Below are 22,285 nucleotides of genomic sequence, written 5' to 3'. Positions count from 1 at the left end.
TTCCGGTCTCTATTATCAATTTAAGTCATGTTTGACATACAAAATTATGATAAGATAGAATAAAATAATATTATTAATATGATTAAATTAAATAATGTTATGTTATCTTATGTTTGATGCGTGCAAAGATTAAGATACATAATTTATTTATTAGTTAAAATTATTTTTTTTAAGGTTTATAAAAATTAAATTATTAATGTAATTTTTAAATATATAATAAAACATCTATGTTTAATTCTATAAATTAAAAATAGTCCTCTTCACTTTAAAAGGATGAAATTATCTTATACCAAAAAGGATATAATCTTTCTTATAATCATATTTTTTAATTAAATATAAATCAAATATAATATAAAATAATTATTATACTATTTTATCTATTATCTTGTACACCTAACATAACATTAAGATTTAAAATAAATATAAGGAAGGAGGGATAAAATTACGGATAACATCTTGCCTTAGGCCCATAGTGCTACAAAATTTCAACAAAGAGAATTAAAAAGGCCTTAATAAGTACCGCAGATGTTATAGCTAGGTTAAAATAGCATTGAAAATTCTAGGACTAATTAACAAAGAAAACATGAAAAAGTTTCATGATCCTCCAGTAACACTTCCATTAAAGATCTCAATTGTCTCACCTTGGGCAACTTGGTGCCACCTAAACGATCGATCATCGTCCATCACATTCTGTTTATATATGAAAAAATAACCTTCTTGCGGGAGATGAAATTGAAGCCTTTGGTGCAACTTCTGCAGTTCTTTTCTCAGCTCTCCCACATTATCTGATGCATTCACTTCAACCGGTATCTTCTTCGTCCCACACGTGGTCAACACCATCAGCTTCAGCCTTTTGGAACCCGTTGTTGCCGCCCCTGCTGATCCTGTCCCAGAACCTGTTGGCGATGGCTTAATATTTACATCAATCTCACTATTATCCATTAGCTCATAGTCGCGTAATGATCGATGGTCTTGTAACTCTGAGCCGCTCGATTGAACTACTAACCTGTTGACAGGAACAGGTTCCATCTCATGAATCTTTTCTTTTAATCTTAAAACAGTGTCGTTCACATCCATTTCAAGAGGAACGGAGGCTTTGGAGGAGGATGGTATATTGATGTTGAGTTGGATTTTCTTGGATGGGGAAGATTGTTCAATATTAGCTTGAGGTTTATCGGGTTCGGGGGCTACGAGGATTTGAATGCGGGAGTTTTGGAGGATTTCACAAAACTTAACATCTCGCTCATCTTGGAGAACTTGGCCATTGAAGACAAGAGTTTGGCTAGGTATAGGTATTCCCTGGTATTTCTGTACCTTTTCTTTGATTTCCAGGACAGTATCAAAGAAACCAACTTCAATGGAAAAAGGCCTGTCTTTCTGGGTTTCAAAGATGACATCCATTTGAAAAGATGGAAGACTTGAAGGTGAAATTAAGGTTGGGGATCGATGGTTTTTTTTTTTTTTTTTTTCCTTTGTTTTTGTGAGAGAGTGTATTTGGAGGAGGTTGATTTATGAAAATAATTTGTTGCTATCAACAGCCATATCCGATATATTCTAACTGTGAGGCCGATTTAGATGGTGACTAGTCATTTGTTTCTCTAGATATTGAAAGATTTAAAAATGTGATACGCTCTTAAAAAAGAATCGGATTTTCTTTTTAAAGTCCAAGCTGATTGTAATCACTAATGGCGGATTTTTCTACTAAATCTTTGATTATTATTATGACTCCTTGATTACTTTGATTAGAGAGATTGAGGTTATTGTCACCACTTTTTTTGTTCTTTGCTTAAAGCATATGGTTAGCAAAATGGATGATGTCGTTCAATAATAAAGAATCTTGTTTGTAAAATCTAGGGACTATAACATTATATTATACATGGCCTTGTTTCTAGAGAAACAATCACGAAACTTTGATATGGTCATGGTATCGTAATAATCATAATTTTTATTTATTTTAAAAAATAATCATAAATTTTTTGAAGACTGAATTACTAAGAATAATTTCAATTAATGTTGATACCATGTCTTATTAATATATCCTCATTTAACTTGAGTATTAATTCGTAATAATAATATCATATCAAAATCTTGTAAATTTTAGGATTTTAGGATTTACCATATGCAAAATGCAACATAAAAAAATCAAGATTCTTTGAAGTATTTGTTGGTGTAAAAAATTTTGAAGTTTTACAGAAATTTAAAACAAAAACATTTTAAAATACATCATTTAAAAATGCTTAAATTTGTTGTTATTTTGTTTGGATATATATTTTTTGAAAAATAATTTAACCATTGAAATTTGATGAGATAAAAAATTAATTATAAAAAAAATAATACTATTAAAAATAAAAAATATATGTATAAATAAAATATACAATATAAATATCATTAGAATTGTATAAATATATAAATATTATTAATAATATAAACAAATAAATATATATATTAAAGTCAAATAAAATGATATTTTGTCTTTTTGAGTTTTGTACCGAGTCATGTGCAACAAAAGTCGAAAGATCAAGAAGATTTTTTAAAAACTTCTTAGTAGACCTAAAAATTTTTCTCTTTATATTATATAATATCTTAATAATTCGTATGCTTGTTTCATATTTTATTCAAGTACTATATATTATAATTTGTATCAATACAAAAAATATATTTTTAATTTTATTATACTAATATGACTTTTATTAAAATTTTAAATCATATCACCTTCAATTTCTTTTTTTTTTTAATTTTCTGATAACCTTTCAAAAGAAAATTTTAGTACCTCAAATTCTCTATTAAAATTTCATCTAAATTTAAAATTTATCTCTTATTTTTACCCAAACAAGTAAATTCATTTTTAAATTTTTAAAAATCTTATTTGAAATGAAATCACTTTTCCAAATGCCGCAACCAAGTTCACTCTAAAAACACTACAATTGACCTTGCCGAGGCCAAACTTGACCGTAAACATCCTTTTTATTGTATCTCCGGTCCCAACACCATGGGACATCCGCAAATAAGATAGAAAAAAGTTAGATGAATCGTGAAATTCAGTTTATATAAATTGAAGGCGCAAGATAGACTAAAGCTTCATGACCTTCAGAGGAGTATGGCTCAGTAGGAAGTTCATATGGCACAGGCAACGGAATCACTTTAGATGTCTTGCTTCCTTCCCAAGCAAGAGTAACTAACTTCGTTTTTGTTACTTCAGAATTTCCTATTAGAAATAGCCTGATTCACACAACGGCTACGACTTTTTCATCATCACATTATTTTCCCAGCTAATTCAGCCAACATTAGATAAATGCTATTGAATCAGAAGTAGCCATTACATTTGATGAACCTCCATCACCCGTACAAGAAAACTCGCCACTCTCTTCTTTGACATAAGAGGGTAAAAACAGCACACCCAGCTAGAAAGTATTTATAGAAAGGCATAAAAACATACCATCAATGCTTAGTTAGCACAAAAGACAGGGAGGATCAAACAATGAGAAGATCATACAAAAAGTAAAAAACTAAAAACAAATGTAGGCATTCATTTGTTGAATATCTACATTCTTGAAAGCTTGGGACATGCAGTGCTTTCCATTGGTTTTGGTTTCATTATCTACTCAATGACATATAAATCTTAGCTGAGCTTTCAGACATGAAGTCGGATGTATATACCTCAAAAGAACGGATCATCAACTGAGAATTGTTCTTCTGAAGAGCTCCCCACGCAGCTTTGCTAAGATTTGCTGAAGTTAACAAGAACCAACTGCATCCAGGGAAGAAAGTTTCAGAAACCAGCATGAGAGAAGGGAACCCCACCCTCTTTTTCTTGATTGGGGGGGGGGGGGGGGGGGAAGGTGTAGTGGAGAAAATCCAAATGTTCAAAATTAAAAGCTTCCAAAAGCATGATATATAGGCTCAAATGAATTCTTACGCCAGTTTTTGTCTCTTGTAGTGGGTGTATGTCTTGATATGTGGCCTTGCACGACTGAAACACCAAAAACAAAATCTTAAGACCCACACATTGCTAATTGATATTTTGTAGCTCAAACTTTCACCAGGTATTAAAGAGATATACCAGCGACCAGTATGGCTTGCCTTCCACTTTGCCCAATACTTTTTCAAGAATCCTTTTTCCACATTCTTAAGTGGACTTGGAATCGCATTTCCAGCTGCATAACCCTATAGAACAAGGTAGAATAACATATATAAAACGAACTTTACTTGATAAAAAATACTGTTTTAATTCAATATCTACTCGTACCACTAACAAGTTAGTTTAAGGCCTAAAAGATAATGCTAACACTGAGAAACATGCAGTTTATCATTTGGGATGGCATTAACAGTAGTCGCTAATCTCTTAAAATTATAGAGCACCAAGCCACCAAAATCAAGTTGGAGAGGACAAAAGGTTTTTTGGAGTGAATTGGTTTTACACCGAACTGATTATATGCATTTAAAGAGCCATTAGGCAATAGATGGGATGCAAAAATAAGTTCATAACCGACAGTAGTCAGAGGATGACTATGCAATATGTTAATGATGGTAAGGATAAGAGGCTAACAGGAAAAACCTACTTGATAATACCTCTAAGGAGCATCTGACATCTTCCACACTGGGCCATATTATTGATGGCCCCCCCAAACCAAGCGGGGTTTTATCTTCTGAGTAACCTGATGACATTGAGGATGCTAGCTCGACCATCCATATCTCGTCCAATAAACCAAGGGAGGAGAACTACAGTAGGTCAAACATGAAAAAGTTCCATCAGTGAAAGCAAAATCTATACAACCACTTCTCTTAATCTATACAGAAAGATTGGTACAGAAGATATGAATGGTATGACCAAGTGCAGAACCTCACATGAGGGGACATATCATAGAAAATAAAGTCCAATAATTAATCGAAATTTCATTTAAATCTGTCACCAAATCCCTCAGAGAACTGAGCGACTAATATTCACCCTAAATCACAGCATGATTATTCATGACTAGATGTCCAACAATACCTGATAAACTAGAGGCGATCTCTGAAACTATTGAAAACACACTCATGAAGAACAGTACGCAGCTTCATATGTCCCTAATTTTTCAGATTGGAACCTGTATGATATCCAGGGACAGATGCAATTAGTTGGATCTGAAAATTATCAAATATTTATATGCTCCCACATAAGTATGAGCTAGAAACAAAATGGGTTCCATCTGTAACATTATTCCTCCAGGTAAATATGAAATAACACTTCAAAATATTAACCAAACAACTAAAATTATACCCTTGCATTGCTATAATCAAACTTCTTGAAGAAGGAGGAATTGATGTTGAAGCTTCCCAAAGCTGGTAAATTAGCAGTGAACTCAGGCCACGGTAAAAATTTCAGAAATCAAAGGCATATGAAACAGTTATTAGTAAGCTTGATTAGTAAACCAAACATATGAAAAGAATGATTGGCTGTTGTCCCTTATAATATCTAAGGTTCAGTTCAAATCACATAAAACTTTTATGAAAGGGAGAAAGTTTTAAATTCTCTGAACAGGTCATGAAAGATGCAAGTGTTTTTCACATGCAATTTAAGAGCAGATCCGCAGAACGTACTAAATTTTGGTACCTTCAATGTGCTGAGATAGTCAAACAAGTCATTTTCTAATCCACATCCTTTCTTTGAGTTATTCTGATCTTTCCAAGGGAAATCTTGCATCCATAAACCTTGACTTTTATTATTCCAGTCAACATATATCAAGTTTGCTGTATGAACAGTAACCCTCACTCCTTGAGGATAGACAAGGAGCATCGCCTTCGAATGATGTGTCCCAAATGAAATGGGTAAAGGTGGCTTGTGCAGAATCCAATTGGAAGGCTTGTTTCTCTGTATGAGCAGCAGTAGATAATGTGAAAATCCACAAGCTATAAGTAGAGCTTCCATAGAAAAAAGGGAATATGTACATCTGTAGCTGACCTTCATATGATCCAGCCTGCTGTCACCCTCCCCATGAATAACAAATACATGGGGAATTTTTGCAAGTTTCAGACATGCTACATAAGGCAAGAGGTAGAAATAACGGTTTTAGATGCATCAAAGCAGTATAAAAAAAAGAAAAAAAACAGGTTTCGTAATCAAACAACAAGAGCTACACCAAAATGATATGCACATAAAAGAATAGCAGACAACATAATCAAAAGTCCTTGCACCATGTTACTTGAGGAACTAAATAACAGATGAAATCATACAAGTTATGAGAATTCACCTGACATTAACCAATCAACATCTACCATGTAATTTGAGAGGACTGCAAGAATAACATCCCCCTAACAACCACTGGATTTGTCCCCTCCTATAAAATTCCACCACTAAACAATCGATCTACAAAAGAGAGAGAAAGGAAAAAAAAAAAAGAAATTACTAATAAAATAATGGAATTTACGACGAGTAAATCTGCGGAGCCGTCAGGGGAGGTAGTTAAAGCAATCTGTTTGCGGCTGAGTCTCTTATCGGGAATAGAAACATCATTGCGGCCGATAAAATTGGGGCCATAAAAGAGTGAGATCTTGGGGAGTGAAGTGGCTTCTTCAACATTCTTATTTACATGAACCAAGCATCCAATCTGTCAACAAATAAAATGGACCATAAGCGATGAAATTTAAATAAAAAAAGAAAGAAAATTTTTTAAAGAGTACCAACCTGAGAGCGAGGCATGGGTGAGGAAGTGGCGTATGGTGCATGAAATTGGAAAGAAGGGACCGGAGTGATGGAGATGGAAATGTAAAATCGGGATTCGTAAAGTAAAGGAGAGAATAAAAGCTTTAGTTTTAGAATTTGCGCACTGATGGGCGTCGCCAGTTTTCGCTCTGGTGGGAGAAGATCTGATGGGATGCGATACGACGCTGCGTTTTATCAACATTACGAAGATTAGAAGTACTACTATAGAGTCCAACTGTCATGGGCTTAGACCGGGGATTTAAGCCTAACAAATCGTGCGTACGGGTATGCGCTCGGGGTGTGACACGAGGCATTGCACCGCTTCGTGCTTCAAATTTTTTAATTTCGTGGATCAAATCAAGCCCCTTCGGCTCATCGTCTATTCCTTTCTTTTCGAACATTAATCCAAGCTAAACCAAAGCTAGGTGCGGTCCAATTGGTTAAACACTTTTAACGTCTAACTTGCATCGTTACATGCGTAATTCGGCAAGCTGATTTATTCCCTGTCCAGTTGCATTCCGCTAAGAATCACAATCAACAAATGCAGTCACTTCAAGAATCACAATTACTGTGAAGTAGGAATGTGCGAAGCAACTGATATCCCAGCAGGTTCGCCAAGAATGATAAGAGAATAAAATTACCATCAGTGATACGAGTTGCATGATCCATATATGAATATCGCTGACCAGCAATAACTGGATTATGACTGTATGACAACAAAAAAAAGTCATCTAAAACTAGAGTTTATATATGGAAAGATACAAAATGATACGTTCAGTTCTCTGCTACAGGAATTAGATTTGGATGTTCCGTATCAAAACTTGGTAATCAGCAACAATGGTCTTCTCTGCCTTCATTTATAAATGTAACCAAAATAATCTATACTAGTGAAACATGGTTATTTTCTTGTATGTTTTTTAAGTTTCAGCAAATAATCTTTAGTAACCAAGCAATAAATCTTCCTACCTTCCAGACCAAAAAAAAAAAAAAAAAACTCTTCCTATCTTCTGCGCTTGTATTCTTTTCGCATTTCTGCTAGGTAGCTCTCTAAGTTGGATTTAATCCATAATCGTCTCTGAATAAGATCCTCCTTGGTTGATTCATCTAGCAAACACAAACAAGATTTAATTAAAATACTAACTGAAGACAAATGGATAATACCAGCATATGAGAAGCATATGCGGTAGCTCCCAGAAGCCTTGACTCAAGCCTTACAAGGAACGATCCATGCCATGCCGCTGATGGAAAGGTACTACAAGATGATGTTGCAGCCATAGAGTTGTCAGTAATAAGCAAATCTTAGATGATATGAAGTATTTCATCTAACAAGGTAGTATAACAATAAAAACTTAGAAATTACAATGTTGGTCAGCACATATGACTACCTCGATAAGCCATTCTATGATTATATCATCTATCAAACCTCAAGTTTTTTTTTTCTTGGCCGCCATCAAATCTAAAGTTAAATCCCTAAAAAAGTGTATTTGCATTTATACAAAATTGAGGAACTTAATCATAGTTACCAATGTTTAGCCATGCATCAAGGGGCACTCTGAGGGAGTTTCTAGTCAAGTAAGCCGCATCTTCCCAAGAATATGGAGCTTGTTTCACGTTGTACCTCCAGAACCAACAGCCATGCCACAACAATAGCTGGAGAGACAGAAATTTAATCAGGAAGCAATTCCAGTCTGAAAACTAAGGTTGAAATCTAAGTCAAACATTTTTTGTCAATGCAACAACAGAAGAATCAAAGACTCAGCTATATCCAACATATTTGGTATTCACTCATCTTATCCTGAAATCGCAGTTATTCTTAGCTTAATAGCTGGTATTCTAACCTTGCCAATAGTGTAGGGGAGGAGAATAAAACGGACACCAACTAATTCCCAGATGGAGGGCTTTTCAGCTCCCTTAATGTCCAGCTCAAGCTCTTTGCTGAGATCTTCCTCCTTTTTCCTGCCATAAAATATGGGTCACATTGTTTTTTAGTTAAAAAGAAAACATGCACAAAGGGGATTAAAGGATGGCATGTGCACCATGCTCTATGTGTGGTTAATGCGAACAAAACCACAACATTGGAGTCTAATTTTATGGGTAAAAAATCAAACAAGTCATAGCAGTATACTTGTCCATTTGCCTGTTACTCTTCTTCTTATTTGTGGTTCCTCCATTGTGTTCAAGTTCCAACGCCCGCAATCTGTTTTTGTAAGCAGGTGTTTTCTTGACCATATCTACAGCCTGAATCCAGAAAAAGGAAAGGAGAAAAAAAAGAGAGTAAAATAAAGGGAAACTTAAGCATTTTTATGTGTCAAATAAGTAACACATCTTATATAAGTTATGCTGCAAAATTCTCTTATGATGCTGTTTTATTATCATAACTGGCAGTATGCTGATTGAACTTTTTCATTTTTGTGCATTTGGACAATGCTGAGAAGAGGAGAGTAGAGTTGAATCTTTGAAGTTGACTTTCCATTGGAGGGGTTACAAGCAGTAAGCTAAGCTTGAGTGGTTAGTATATATTTTGAAGTCATGACAAGTGCTATTGTAATATTCTAAGAAGTCACATTGCAAAAGTTAAGTCTTCTAAGTGATAATATCTACCAATATTCAGCACGTCCAGCAAGGGACATGGACATTCAAAAATAACAACATTTACACAGTACTTGATGGTAACTCACCTGATTATACCTTGTCCACCGATTTAGATATTGGAATGCTGAAAGAATAAGAAGAACACCAACCAAGACAGCACGAGGATCCTAGAAAGCATGGATATGAAATGGTAAGAAACAAGTAAATCCAGAACCCCTATGCTGAACCAGAAAGAATACTTAATAACCACATAAATACTGAAATAATTCTCACCGTTTTGTGACCGTAATATGCACGATAGTAGCGAGCTGTATTGTAAAATACCTAAATGGAACAGAAATTTGATGATTATCAGTAATTTTACAGAGTAATAAACAAGGTCAACTGAGGTGAAATCAAATGATCCATGATAATAACAAGAGTGACAAAGCCACATGAAATCACATTTTACATATTACAACTCTTAATACATTTAGAAAATAAGAAAGTGTCTTGAACAAAAACTTAAAATTCACCTCCTCCGGATGCACAATTGCATAATCATATTGCTCCCTCGTGGCTTCATCTTTCAAAATCTGCAACAAAAGAAAAAAATACCTTTTATTCATATTTAGGGGGTAACAAAAAGTCACTAGGTTTCACAGTAATACTGGGAAAAACAAATCAGCAAATCTCAAACTCAATAGAAAGAGAAATGATTATAGTTACCTCATAAGCATTGGCAATTTTCACAAATAGCTTTCTCGATTCCGGATCTGGATTCTTATCCGGATGACTAAACAGAAAAAAAAATCAACTTTAAGATAACAATTAAATAAAAAAAAAGACTGAAGAAGTTAAAAACAAAAACTTACTATTTCAAAGAGAGCTTGTAGTAAGCTTTCTTGATCTCCGACGCATTAGCATTTTGAGAAACCCTAGAAAAAATCAAGGTAAAGTTAAAATTAGTGGAAGCTAAAAAAAAGTGACACGAGAGAGATAAATTCGGGACGGAAGAGAGGTGAAAGTGAGGGATCCAACCCTAGGAGATCATAACAATTGTCTTCGTCGCAGTAAATGGCGATCGACGGTTGGATGAATAGAGATAGAACGAGTGCCGATGTGACTGCGCACCACCGAATCGCCCCCGATGGTGCCATCGTTTGCATCGTGTTTCTATTTTTTTTTTTTTTTTCTTGCTGATTTCCTTCAAAATGTCTTCCTTTCTTGCAGTTATAGTCTGAAAACAGACTTCTTTGATGCAATTAGAGAAGTACCCCTCGTCTGACCGTTTAAAGTAACGAATTTACTGGTTATGGGCTTCTATTCAGTTACTGGATCCCCATATGGGCTTTAAGCCCTAAGCTGGAAACAAAATTGGGTTATATGGGCCTAAATTTTTGGGTCACCTCAGACGCAACTCCGCATATCCTAGCCCTTTTTTCATTTTTAATTTGGCGAAAGAACGATTCGAATCTTGTCATGTGAGCACAGAATTATTCATCGAGTGAATCAAATGTTTGGATACTCATCGCAATCCAATTCATTTATTCTTCGTACTAATAACCGTAAAAATATGAATGTCCATTTTTTTTTATTTAATTTTTTAAAATAAAAATAAGTATATAAATATATATTATATTATAAGTATTATAAATATAAAAGTGACGATGAGAATTTGATATGATTTTAAATTTTTATAAGTATAGAGATGAAAATAAATAATATAATATTAGTTTTATATTCATATTTTACATATATATTTATATATATTTAATAAATACAATTTTTTTATTAAATGATATAAATTATTATTTTAAATTAATTAAAATTAATATATTTTTTATTAAAAAATATATATTTGTTAAAAAACTTATTTAAATATACAACATAAAAAAATTTTAAATTAATTTTTTATTTTTTAAAAAAATTATGGATATAAAAACTATTCATATACATTAAATATTCATAAAAATATAAAAAATAAATTTAAAATATTTATTAAATATAAATATATAAATATATATAATTTTAAATTTTAAAAATTAAAAAAAAATTATTCTATCCGCTTCATTCCTGCCCATTATAACATCTCGATATAAAAACAAAATGGTGTTAAAAAAATGGAACAAGGCTTCAGTCTATTACTTGATTCTAATTGCTACAGTATATGTACATGCAGGCAAAATATGTTGAAGCAGGGGATGAAAAACAAAGTGGCTGACACATCATCTGAATGCATGGTAGCCACACATTTCTTTTGTTCCAAAATAAAAGTTAATGATCAAGATGAAGTATTACGCTTGGTAGGCTAAGCTAGCAGTGTCTTTCTGGATGAGGATTGAAGTACTGCTTATTTGCATATGACATATGCTACAATTCCAGTATTACAAGCATGGAATTAACGATTAGCTGCTGTTGTTGTTCTTCTTTCTTTTTTTTTTTTTAATTTAAAACTTTTCTACATGTTTTATCAATGACAATAATTGTCGACTTGTCTGCAGATATTTTCATCTCCTTTTTGTTTGTTTTGCCCCATAAAATGAAATCTCATATCCATTCATTTATATTCAGATTGCATTTGGACAAATTCTTTCCTAAAACAGAAAGATTTATATGAATTTTTATAGATAAAATTTATGAAATTTTTTATTAAAAATAAGTAAATAAAATTTAAAATCAAAAATTAAAACTAATAGATTAAAAAATTTCATCACATTAGTTAAGCATGTAAAATTTTAAAAATTATTATAAAATTTGATATATTTATTAAATAAATATTTTTAATAAAAATATTGATATAATTTTTTTGTTAAATAAATATTATTTAAATTTAAATTTTAAATAATTTTTTTTTACATATTATTAATTTTCATATTAAAATATTTATTTATTTATTTCTAATAAAAACTTTCAAAAACTTAAATTATAAAATTTTATATAAATTTTATCCTCGTATAAATTACCTACAATTAATACTATTTAGTAGTACGATTAATTTTTGAGTTTTGCTCCCCTGTATATATGAATATATATATGCAGATATGATATTGTCACTTCAACTTAACTATCAAATGATTTGATTTTGAAATCGTGAATAAATATCTTTCATTTGATGTGACACTATGCATTTTTTTAATGCTAAAAGTAGACTTCAATGCTTGAGATCTATTCAAATGTTTGTCTATCAGGTGGATGTGAACCTTTTCCTACCATTCTAACGGTCACAAATTATAAGATTTACTATAACCTAAATTATAACCAGATTAAGTTCAACAACAAAAAAAAAAAAGAAACTAATGGAATTTCAGATTTAAATTTTATTATGTGTAAATTTAATTTAATTTTATGTTAATTTTTTATAATTTAATATAATAATAGTTATTATAACTATGATTTTTAATTTAATTTGTAATTTCATTTGAAGAATCAACAAAAAGAAAATTTCAAGTCATAACTCAGACAAAAATAAAATTGCAATACTGGTTCTAGAAAAGAAAGGAGGAAAACCACAGCAATGCACATGACCTGAGCAGGTCGGCATGGGAGGGGGTAAGGCTAACCCGTGTTTGCTAATTCGCCACGTGTCAAAATCATGACTTTATATATTAAAATTGAAAAGGTCGAATCTCGGGGGACTCTTAATGATTGAGTGGGCGTCTAATTGATCACAGTACAAGATTTTGTCAATCAATAGGAAAAGGAAAAGAAAAGAAAAGGGTGGGGGGCAATGGGGGCTCCCAACAACGACATGACCTGCTAAGCCCATTCCACCACGCATCGACCGCACCATCCCCCACGATCATCAAAGTCTTGAGGGAGACTGATCGATTCCTTTTAATTAAAATGAGCAAACTCTTAAAAAAAAAAAATTAATATAATATTAATAATTGATTAATTTAATCGATTAAAATTATTTTTTTTTATAAAAAAATTTTGAGTTTAAATTTTATAAATAATTATTTATTAAAATTATCTCAAATATAATTATTTATATTAAATTATCAAATATGATATATATTATTTTTATACGAGAGATTGAACAATTTATTTACTTTTAAATTTTTTTTTAACATAAATTTTTTTTGACACAGTGCCATCATCACTAAATGATCATAAACCAAATTTGCACCTCCTTTCGTCGACCGTCCATGTGGATGGGTTAACGATAATGGAGGCATAAACTGATCACCTCCTTTTTCTTTTCCATCAGATGATTTAATTCAACGCATATATTTGCATGTTTTGGTCCTTGAAAGGTTAGGGCAGCCTACTCATGCTATTTGTACATGTTTCAGGCTGCCTCCCTGGTCTGGGACGTATAGGTAAGTATCCCTTAGAAAACTCAACCTTTGGCCCATTACAACTACAATTGCTGCTCCTACCGGAGATGAATCACATTCTTTCTTAATTACTAGTAAAATTCTGGACCTTATCCCCAGATATTGTGCTTTCAAGTTAACTAGAAAGTTGAAATCATAATATATTTATATCCTATATACATATATATATGTTACTCAAATTTAGATGATCATCATATATATGATATATATTCAATACGAGTATGTTCAACATTTTTTAAGTTATTAAATATATTTAGAGAGTTGAATTTATAACTATGTCAAAGTATGTTTCAATTATGGGCACTTCAAGAAAAATTAATAGTGGAAGCAACATAAATGCCTAGCAAATGGTGCACTAGCACAAAATTTATGCGCAAAAAGATTGCCTCCTTGAAAAAATCTAAAGTATTGAATCTAGGGTTTAATTTTGTTAATTCACGTAATTACAGTTAAAAGATAATATCATATAGGTAAGGAGTTCAAATCTCCACATTTACAATTTTTTTTCTTGTTAGATTTCCTTTGTATTAAAAAAATCTAAGGCCTTTTTTCCCCTAAATAGCATGGCTCATAAAACTACGTTACAGCTCTTATTCTCTAGAAATTCGCTTTGTAATTAAATCCAAGTTCAAAGTGCAAATTTTAACCATATAGGTGTAAGTATACATGTCCAATTGATGGGAAAAGCAGGGCTGTATTGACGTATGAAAAAGGGAGTAATCACCAACACAGTACCTGCAAAACCATTGGAGGTAAGATTCCAGAACAAGATCCAGGAAGGCCACTGTCTCACCCTCCTTATCCTCTCCAGCAGTCCTGTCACCCTGTGACTCATTTTAAGTCACAACACATGAGCACCACAAATAATGCACTATGAGGCCAAAATAATCCATATATATGCAACTTGGCTTATATATGTTAGGCATAAATCATAATTGATCAACAAATTTCAAGACTCGTAGCCTGTTCACACGCTGCTGCAACCACCACCCCTTTTGGGGTACTGTAAAAACAGCAATTACAGAACCAGACCTGAAATGCATAATTAGAACATCTACATTTATATCCCTTCTCGATTAAACCTGATAATTTTTTATACTACATGATAATATGATACGAAAACTATACAAAAAAAATCATGTATGAATTTAGTATAATTTAGTTTCTGTGTCTTAATCATATCTAAGACACGACATTATTCTTATCGTGTTCGTGTTAAACAGTAATAATATGCTTAAGATAAGGTATTATTTATAACATAAAAAAAATTAAAACTATTTTAATTTATTTAAAAAATAAATTAATAACCATTTTTATCATATCATTTTTTGTGTTTAGATAGATTATAAATTTTTAATTTTTAAATATTTTTTGTTTAAATACTAATTTAAATTATATTTTTTGTTTAAATAAATAGATTAATCGTATTCAATCATATTGTTAATATATAATTGTGATAATCGTGTCGTATTTGAGTAATTAATCATATATAATTGCATTATTTGTATATAATTATATTAATTGTATCATGTCAGATTGTGTCAGTTGAATATAAATTAATTTAACTGCATTAATTGTATGGTATCATATATAAGACGTATGATAAATGTGTTATATTCATATTTAAATTATTCGTATCATTCATATATTCACGTCATATTCGTATAAAAATTATTTATATTGTATTTAAAATCATATTTAACACAAAATATGACACGATGAAACAAATGACCAAATCTATTCTCAACACACCTGAATTGAAAATCGAATGTGGGTTTGTAGATTGTAACAATAGTTACAATATATTGGGGCCAATGGCGCCTTCATAATTCCCATTTGTTCACTCAGAAAAACGTGAATGATATCATCATGGGCAACAAGCCATGTTGCTTTAATTGCATCGTTTGGTTTCTTCTTAAGAACACAAAATTTAGACTGTCCAGGGGAAGTGAGTGTCGATTGAATTTAAAAATATCCCGTATGATATATAATAGTATGTAATAAATTTGAGCGATATTTCGCATAGACCCATTGCTTGAAGGAATTTGGGCATAAATCCTTCTCTGAGGATCCGGATGTCCTTTTGTGTCTAAGCACTGCACATGGAAGCTATTGATTCTCAATTTTCTCAGGTCAAGCAGATGTATCTTTCCCTGAAAATGTTTTACTGCATGTGACTCTACATTGTGCTACGAATGTACCGACATGGACTATGATTGGAGTATTGGACCCAGAAGCGATCATGTGCCTTGTTTCTCAGATTTTACTGAAAAAGAAAAGTAATTAGGATCGAAAAGTGGTGTAGATTCAGCCAAGCATCTTTTCAACGTGGCTAGACCAATTTTCATTCACAAATTACATCCAAATTTCATTTGGTTCTCGTTCTGCCAAGTCTCCCCCTTACCTTATCTCTTTGTTTCTCATTCTCAATATTTCAAAGCAATGGGAAGAAGAAAACCACTTTTCTCTGTACTTATGCTAAATCACGTTTTAAAAAATGAAAAATAAGACAGTTGCATTTCTCTGACACTCACAGAAGCCGCGTGTTCTTCTGTAAAGCATAGGATCTCAATCCCGCTTTTCTTTACCTAATAATTAAAATCAATAATTATAAAGATTTATGGGTTCCTGGGGCTTTTCCTATGAAATATCTGTCCTTCAGTCTTCCTCGACTACACAAATAAAGCATTTAGATTCCCCTCCAATCTTGCTCTACTATATATATACATGTAACATCTCCTTTTTCTGAGTACAACTTTCCTGTGTTTTGCTTCTGTAAACCCTTCTGATATCAAGTTTGAAGCATTCTTTTCCTTGTAAGTATAGTTGTTTCCTGAGGTTAGCTAGCTAGATTTTGTTTGTCCCAATCTTCATTTCGTTCTCTTGCCTTTTTGTTTTCAATAATATATGTATATATATGTATTTATACGTAAGATGGATAATAAGAAACCGAAAACTACTGCTAGACGTAGACATATACGTGCAGTAACGTGCAAGTAGTTATCTCACAATTAATTTCGTCTGCGACGTCTCAAGAATCAATTGAAAATCTTCCTTTCTGATGTTTTTCTTTTAATTATGTTCATGCAGACAAATATTGCGTGTCGAAGAATAAAATGGTGGAGAGTCATAATCTCATGTCAAATATTAACCAGGTAAAAGAAGAGAAAATGTTTATGCATGGCATTCATTCCAGACATGGTCGTCCACGTAGAGACCATGTTGTTTATTCATTTTCTGGAAATGGAGTAATATATACTCCAAGACGATATTCTTGTTTCAATTTTCAGCTTGTTGAAAAACATTTCAGATTTGAATTTGATAATTAAAAAGAAAGGGCTGACCCAATTTGATGATTGCTGCAATAACATGGGAATTAAGAATCTAGACTCTAGAGTCTCGGCCAATGGGAATATGGGAATGTTGCATTGTCATTCAACCTTGTAATTATTAATAACTGTCTTCATCTTTATGTATAGTTGGAGTTAGTGCTGCCAGTAGCCCAAGATCGTCCTGTTTTATAAATAACCAAGCGTCTGATCAAGGCATAGCTTAGCAAAATGGTCCCACTCAATGAATGCATTTTGCATGCGTCTCTTGTAGCTGTCCCATTAACTGCAATGGCCATCTATTCTATTCATTACCCCCATTCACATATTGATATATGGTACTAATTAAAAACCACCAAAGATCACTTCAAATTTATTTAAAAATGAAATATCACCTACATAATTGGTCAAGTTGCTTGAACTTCACTTGTGCATTGGAGATATCTATTATTAATTATTTAGAAGATTAAAACTCATTTTGTCATAATTTATGTAGTATTTGGTTTTATTTTTAAAATCACTAAAGCAATATAATTATTGAAGTATTAGGATGATTTTATCACTAGTAATTGAGAAATATTTTGCTTAGTTAATGGTTATTAATTCTTACAATTTGGTATTATTAATAATCAAATATTATTTTATTTAAAAGCATCAAAATAATCATGCATATTGTAATAATTATACAATTTAATGATTTCAATTATATTTAAAGATAATAATTTGCCAAATGATTGGATTAGTAAATTAAAAAAATTATATTAATAATGTAGAAAAGGTTTGCATCTGCATCAGATTTCAAAATCTATGATTTCATTGTAATATGATTGATTAGTGAATTAGCAAATTAAAATCATAAAGAGAAAAAAAAAGTGTAAGAAGAAGAATGTAGAAGATGATCAGAAGAAGAATGTAGAAGATGATCAAACATAATTAAAGTTTAAAGATACAATAAAGATAGATGGTTTTCAGTTTTTTGATCTAACAATTAAAAAACCTTAAAATATATATATAAAATGAGAATTCGAAATCCATCATCTCATTCTTATCTATTTTATATAAGTATTTATATATATATATATATTTATATATATTTATTTATATTTATATATATATATATATATATATATATATATATGACTCCAAAGTGATACAAAAAGACATGCAATTCAGCCTTGTCTCCAAAGTCCAAAACGTGAGAAAAGGAGACAAAGAAAATCGAATTGTCTCCATAACGTTTTCATCGAACAGAAACAAAGAAAATCGTATTGTCTCAATCCTTACTCTGTCTCCATCTCTCTCACTACCATACAAACAGCTTATAATTAGCCATTTTTGACCTTTCACTCTTCTCGATCTCTGCTTTGAGATTAGCCGCTAGGCATGGATTCGGACCCACCGTTCCACGAGACATACAAGAACCTCTTCGTGAACTCCACCAACGACGAAGAACCGAGGACCAAAATCTCTCAAAACAACCACCGCCTTGTCGTCGTCGAGGAACGCGAGCTTCCCTTGATTGATCTAAGCCGTTTAGGGGTCGACGAGCTGGAGAGTGAAGAGTGCAAGAAAGAGATAGCTAGGGCAGCGCATGAATGGGGTTTTTTTCAAGTCATAAACCATGGAATCTCGAGAGACATATTGGAGAAGATGAGAGACGAACAAGTGAAAATTTTCAAGCAACCTTTTCACAACAAGTGCAGAGAAGACAAGTTCTTGAATTTCTCCCCTGGTAGTTATCGTTGGGGGACGCCAACAGCAACTTCCCTAAGGCAATTGTCATGGTCAGAAGCTTTCCACATTCCCATGAACGATATCTCAAGCTCCTGCGCCTTCATCAATAGTAGTCTCAGGTATTTAGAAAGCTTCCTTTATTTCCTCCTCAACTTTGTTTCTTTGCAAATTTGTAAGCGCAATAACATAACACTAAGAACCAGAACATAAGCTTGTTTATGTCTTATTTAAGTTAAAACATTAATTAAGGCTTTTGTTTTATTGTTGAGACCGCATGTCGGCATGCAATTGAAGCTTAGCTATAGTTTTCTTGTTGAAAAACCAACTATTGTAACGATGAGACAACAAGGCTCAAATCCATAGTCTTTTCATAGTCTTTTTAAACTTTTTGTGATTGCTTTAGAAGCCTAGATTCTTAATTATAGCAGAAAGAATCAAAATTTTGTCAAAACCATCGTCTTAATTTTGGTATGTCTAGAAAAGAAAGAATGGCTAATTGCCATAAGTTAAAAAAAATAATAATAATTTCCTATCAGTAGCAGGTTTTGTTGGTAAAATTTTAAATTTTTAGTTTTAATTATTAGAGTGTAAATTATGATAATTTTAAATATTAAAAAATAGTTTAGATGATTCGGTTTCAATAGTCAAATGATCTCCTTGTAAAACTCTTAAAGCTTGATTAAGAAGATCATCATAGTTGTCAGGGAGCGTAAACAGATGTACTTGGGTTTGAAACAAGATAAGATTACAAGTTAACTTTCATCTTTGATGTTTGTCTAGGTGCATTGTACACTTGCATCAAGTTTCTTTATTAGATAAAGTTTTTATGGTACAAAATGGAGTAAATAAAATTTAAACTTGAATAGTAAATTTCAAAGTTAAAAAGTATTAGCATCGAGTGTCCACTTTACAAATCTCACAAAACTTTAAAAGCAAGGATTTTATTCTTTTACTTAACAATAATTTGGCTTAAAAATTGTTAAAGCTAGAAGACCCACCTAAAGTTAGTATTTTAATAAAATATTAGCGATATTAAAAAATTAATAAATCTGTTGTGGGCCGAGTCAAGCTTGATTGATCTTCTAAAATCTTTACTTAAGGATCAGTCTAGCCATTGAATTTTTAAAAATAATATAATTTCAATATTTTAAAAATTAAATAAAAATAATTAATACGATTTACAAATATCATATGATTCATAAGTTCTTCATATATTATTAACATTTAAAAATTAATCTAGATAGTTAGAAATATAGGTTTTCCATTTTAACCTAACAATCATAAATTTATCACCTGTATCCATGACTTCTATTAAACATCCATTTGACATTAATTGAAAATTAAAGCTAACAACACCTTTTTTTTTGTGTTTCCATCCTAATGGGATTTGATAAGTTGCCTTTTCATATCTTAAGAATATGAGGTTGATATTGAATGTCTTAAATGTATCCCAAATATGGAAAATGTTGATTGTTATTGAATATGACGGTGGACCACTTTACTTCCAGCCAATCCATCCATATCCACTGAACGAAAAGTTAAGCTAGTCAATGATATTTAAATTTTATCGGGACCTATCTCAACCGGTCTGGGTGGTGTAGTTGGTTATCACGCTAGTCTCACACACTAGAGGTCCCCGGTTCGAACCCGGGCTCAGACATTTTGCTTTTTCCTTTTAATGTATACATATTTGTCTTTTCTTATTGGTGGTTCTGTGTCTGTTTCAGTGTCAACTGTCAACTCATACTGTTACTAGGCCTCAGCTTCGAGATATTATCACATGTAAACATTAGGAACCACAGCTGCATGGTAAAATGTGTGAGGTGTCATCCTCTTTGTGGAATTAAGCTGTAACGTCTCAATAGGTTTGTCCTTTTAGATTTAGTTAGACAAGTCAATGGCTTTTAATTCTTTGTGGTCACACTAGTAATATATAAACAGTTAGATACATTGCACCCTGTAAGAAAGAAAGGTCTGAAAACTCACCATAAAATCATCCAACGTACAATGGGGATCACTTCCTTGCCTTACATGCACGTTCTCTCTTCTCTGGCATACATCCCACATGAATGTCACATGTTAATTGGATGAGGTGGAAACCCAGTCAATCCAATCTGCATGCATTAAAAAGCTTGATGTGACCTCAAAAACGGGGTTCCCTTTTCTTGATGATCTATATTGCTGTACTACTTCCTACTGGGTCATTGCACCCACCTCTTAATAGTTGGGGGATTCTTTTTCTAATATCTTTTCTTTAAACTATGAAATAATTCTCAAACTACTACTCATTTGGCCCTCGTAATGTGTTAACCAGGTCATCAATGGAACAGTTTGCTACAAAACTTGCCAGTCTTGCTCAGACGTTAGCTGAAATTTTGGCAGAGGAGTTAGGTCACAAGTCGAATTTTTTCCAGGAAAATTGTTTGCCAAGCACTTGCTATCTACGACTGAACAGATACCCACCCTGCCCATTTCCTTTAGAAATATTTGGTCTAATGCCACACACGGATAGCGACTTCCTCACTATTCTGCACCAGGATCAGGTAGGAGGATTGCAATTAGTGAAAGATGGGAAATGGATTGCAGTCAAACCCAATCCTGAAGCCTTAATCATCAACATTGGAGATTTATTTCAGGTAATCAATATTAATATAGCAACTTGTTTACCGGTTCAAAAGGTCAATTAGCTACTGACTGGATATATTGATATTGAGCAGGCAAGAAGCAATGATTATTACAAGAGTGTACAACATTGTGTCGTCACGAATCCAACAAATGAAAGGTTTACAGCTGCATATTTCCTTTGCCCATCGTCTGAGACTGTGATAGAAAGTTGCAGCAAGCCTTCGGTTTATCGGATGTTTAGCTTTAGGGAATACAGACAGCAAGTCCAGGACGATGTTAAAAAATATGGCTATAAAGTAGGGCTCCCCAGGTTTCTTGTATAAATATATATATATATATATATATATATATATTCACCAAGTAAATATTGATTGCCTCTTCTAGCTAGTTAGTAGTTAGGTCATTTGTATAAAAATGTTTGGTCTTCCTATCCCATTCCTCCTCCACGCCGCCCCGAGAAAAATTTTATAGTATGTTTTGTTTAATTATAAAATTCAATTAAAATTGGTGATTGAGCAATTTTAAAGTTGATAAATGCTGGTAGATCTTTTAAGAAACAAAACATTTTAGGTTGCGGGTAGGTTCATTTGGAGGCCTGATTGAAGGATTTATCGTATGAAAAGATGTGTTTTATAATCGGGTTTTCCAATAAAATTTTAAACGACTCTATTGTAGTAAAAAACTTGAGCAAAGATCTCAAACTATCTCGATTAAAATAGGATATTATATGTCAAGTTACATGATCATTAGCAAAACTTGAAAAAATTAAGAGCAAGAACGTTTTTTTTTTCAAAGACCTACTCGACAACGAGTGCTTCATCCGACAAAATAAGGACACGAATAATTTCATCCTCAAAATAATGGATGGGCCTAAAAGTCTAAGTGGACTTGAAAGCGAAGCCAGCCCTTTTTCAAAACTTTCCAATGCCCAAAAATTTCCCGAAAAATGTTATTCAGTCCAATTTAATTTGTGGGCTGCTAAACTCTACTTTGGATTATCCCTA

The 22,285-nt window shown here is 32.3% G+C and overlaps 3 protein-coding genes, 1 non-coding gene and 1 pseudogene across 6 annotated transcripts; 2 read left to right on the top strand and 3 right to left on the bottom strand.

Moving 5' to 3' along the window:
* Positions 1-436: 436 nt before the first annotated feature.
* On the bottom strand, positions 437-1,582 carry LOC111275158 (ubiquitin domain-containing protein 7SL RNA1-like). The gene has a single exon (XM_022860321.2). The coding sequence runs from the start codon at positions 1,399-1,401 to the stop codon at positions 595-597; it is 807 nt and encodes a 268-aa protein (XP_022716056.1). The 5' UTR covers positions 1,402-1,582; the 3' UTR covers positions 437-594.
* Positions 1,583-2,838: 1,256 nt separating this feature from the next.
* On the bottom strand, positions 2,839-7,215 carry LOC111274265 (tyrosyl-DNA phosphodiesterase 1-like; annotated as a pseudogene). Its single transcript, XR_016334019.1, has 14 exons — positions 6,662-7,215; positions 6,318-6,584; positions 6,228-6,285; positions 5,939-6,015; positions 5,592-5,848; positions 5,258-5,348; positions 4,991-5,121; positions 4,570-4,719; positions 4,061-4,164; positions 3,917-3,970; positions 3,658-3,748; positions 3,341-3,401; positions 3,088-3,205; positions 2,839-3,000 (listed from the first exon to the last, which is right to left on the bottom strand). The product of XR_016334019.1 is annotated as a tyrosyl-DNA phosphodiesterase 1-like (transcript).
* Positions 7,216-7,406: 191 nt separating this feature from the next.
* On the bottom strand, positions 7,407-10,512 carry LOC111275157 (chaperone protein dnaJ 50-like). Of its 2 annotated transcripts, XM_022860320.2 has the most exons (11): positions 10,292-10,512; positions 10,126-10,188; positions 9,980-10,046; positions 9,787-9,846; positions 9,545-9,595; positions 9,358-9,438; positions 8,805-8,917; positions 8,518-8,635; positions 8,203-8,329; positions 7,895-7,931; positions 7,407-7,783 (listed from the first exon to the last, which is right to left on the bottom strand). In XM_022860320.2, the coding sequence occupies exons 1-11, from the start codon at positions 10,417-10,419 to the stop codon at positions 7,780-7,782; spliced, it is 849 nt and encodes a 282-aa protein (XP_022716055.1). In that variant the 5' UTR covers positions 10,420-10,512; the 3' UTR covers positions 7,407-7,779. The 2 variants fall into 2 exon arrangements, with proteins under 2 accessions (XP_022716055.1, XP_022716054.1); XM_022860319.2 differs by lacking the exon at positions 7,895-7,931.
* A 7,559-nt stretch (positions 10,513-18,071) lies between these two features.
* GA2OX8 (gibberellin 2-oxidase 8) lies at positions 18,072-22,228 on the top strand. The gene is made up of 3 exons (XM_022921664.2): positions 18,072-18,775; positions 20,971-21,292; positions 21,374-22,228. The coding sequence occupies exons 1-3, from the start codon at positions 18,306-18,308 to the stop codon at positions 21,602-21,604; spliced, it is 1,023 nt and encodes a 340-aa protein (XP_022777399.1). The 5' UTR covers positions 18,072-18,305; the 3' UTR covers positions 21,605-22,228.
* Positions 20,243-20,316, top strand: TRNAV-CAC (transfer RNA valine (anticodon CAC)). The gene has a single exon. It is a non-coding gene; the product is annotated as a tRNA-Val (tRNA).
* Positions 22,229-22,285: the final 57 nt, after the last annotated feature.

This window comes from Durio zibethinus, chromosome 26 (assembly GCF_047325235.1).
Source record: "Durio zibethinus cultivar Kanyao isolate XHJ-2024 chromosome 26, ASM4732523v1, whole genome shotgun sequence".
Classification (NCBI taxonomy): Eukaryota; Viridiplantae; Streptophyta; class Magnoliopsida; order Malvales; family Malvaceae; genus Durio; species Durio zibethinus.
The sequence above is the reverse complement of the archived record's forward strand: the minus strand, read 5'-3'. Positions and strand labels throughout refer to the sequence as shown.

Bases quoted from the DNA above. Each gene is read 5' to 3' on its own strand.
- LOC111275158 (XM_022860321.2), bottom strand. From the start codon at position 1,401: ATGGATGTCATCTTTGAAACCCAGAAAGACAGGCCTTTTTCCATTGAA.
- LOC111275157 (XM_022860319.2), bottom strand. From the start codon at position 10,419: ATGCAAACGATGGCACCATCGGGGGCGATTCGGTGGTGCGCAGTCACA. The intron at 10,047-10,125 runs GTAAGTTTTTGT...TTTTCTGTTTAG, and splicing joins TACAAGCTCTCTTTGAAATA to TCATCCGGATAAGAATCCAG. The intron at 9,596-9,786 runs GTGAATTTTAAG...TGTTCCATTTAG, and splicing joins CAATTGTGCATCCGGAGGAG to GTATTTTACAATACAGCTCG.
- GA2OX8 (XM_022921664.2), top strand. From the start codon at position 18,306: ATGGATTCGGACCCACCGTTCCACGAGACATACAAGAACCTCTTCGTG. The intron at 18,776-20,970 runs GTATTTAGAAAG...TGTGTTAACCAG, and splicing joins TTCATCAATAGTAGTCTCAG to GTCATCAATGGAACAGTTTG. The intron at 21,293-21,373 runs GTAATCAATATT...GATATTGAGCAG, and splicing joins ACATTGGAGATTTATTTCAG to GCAAGAAGCAATGATTATTA.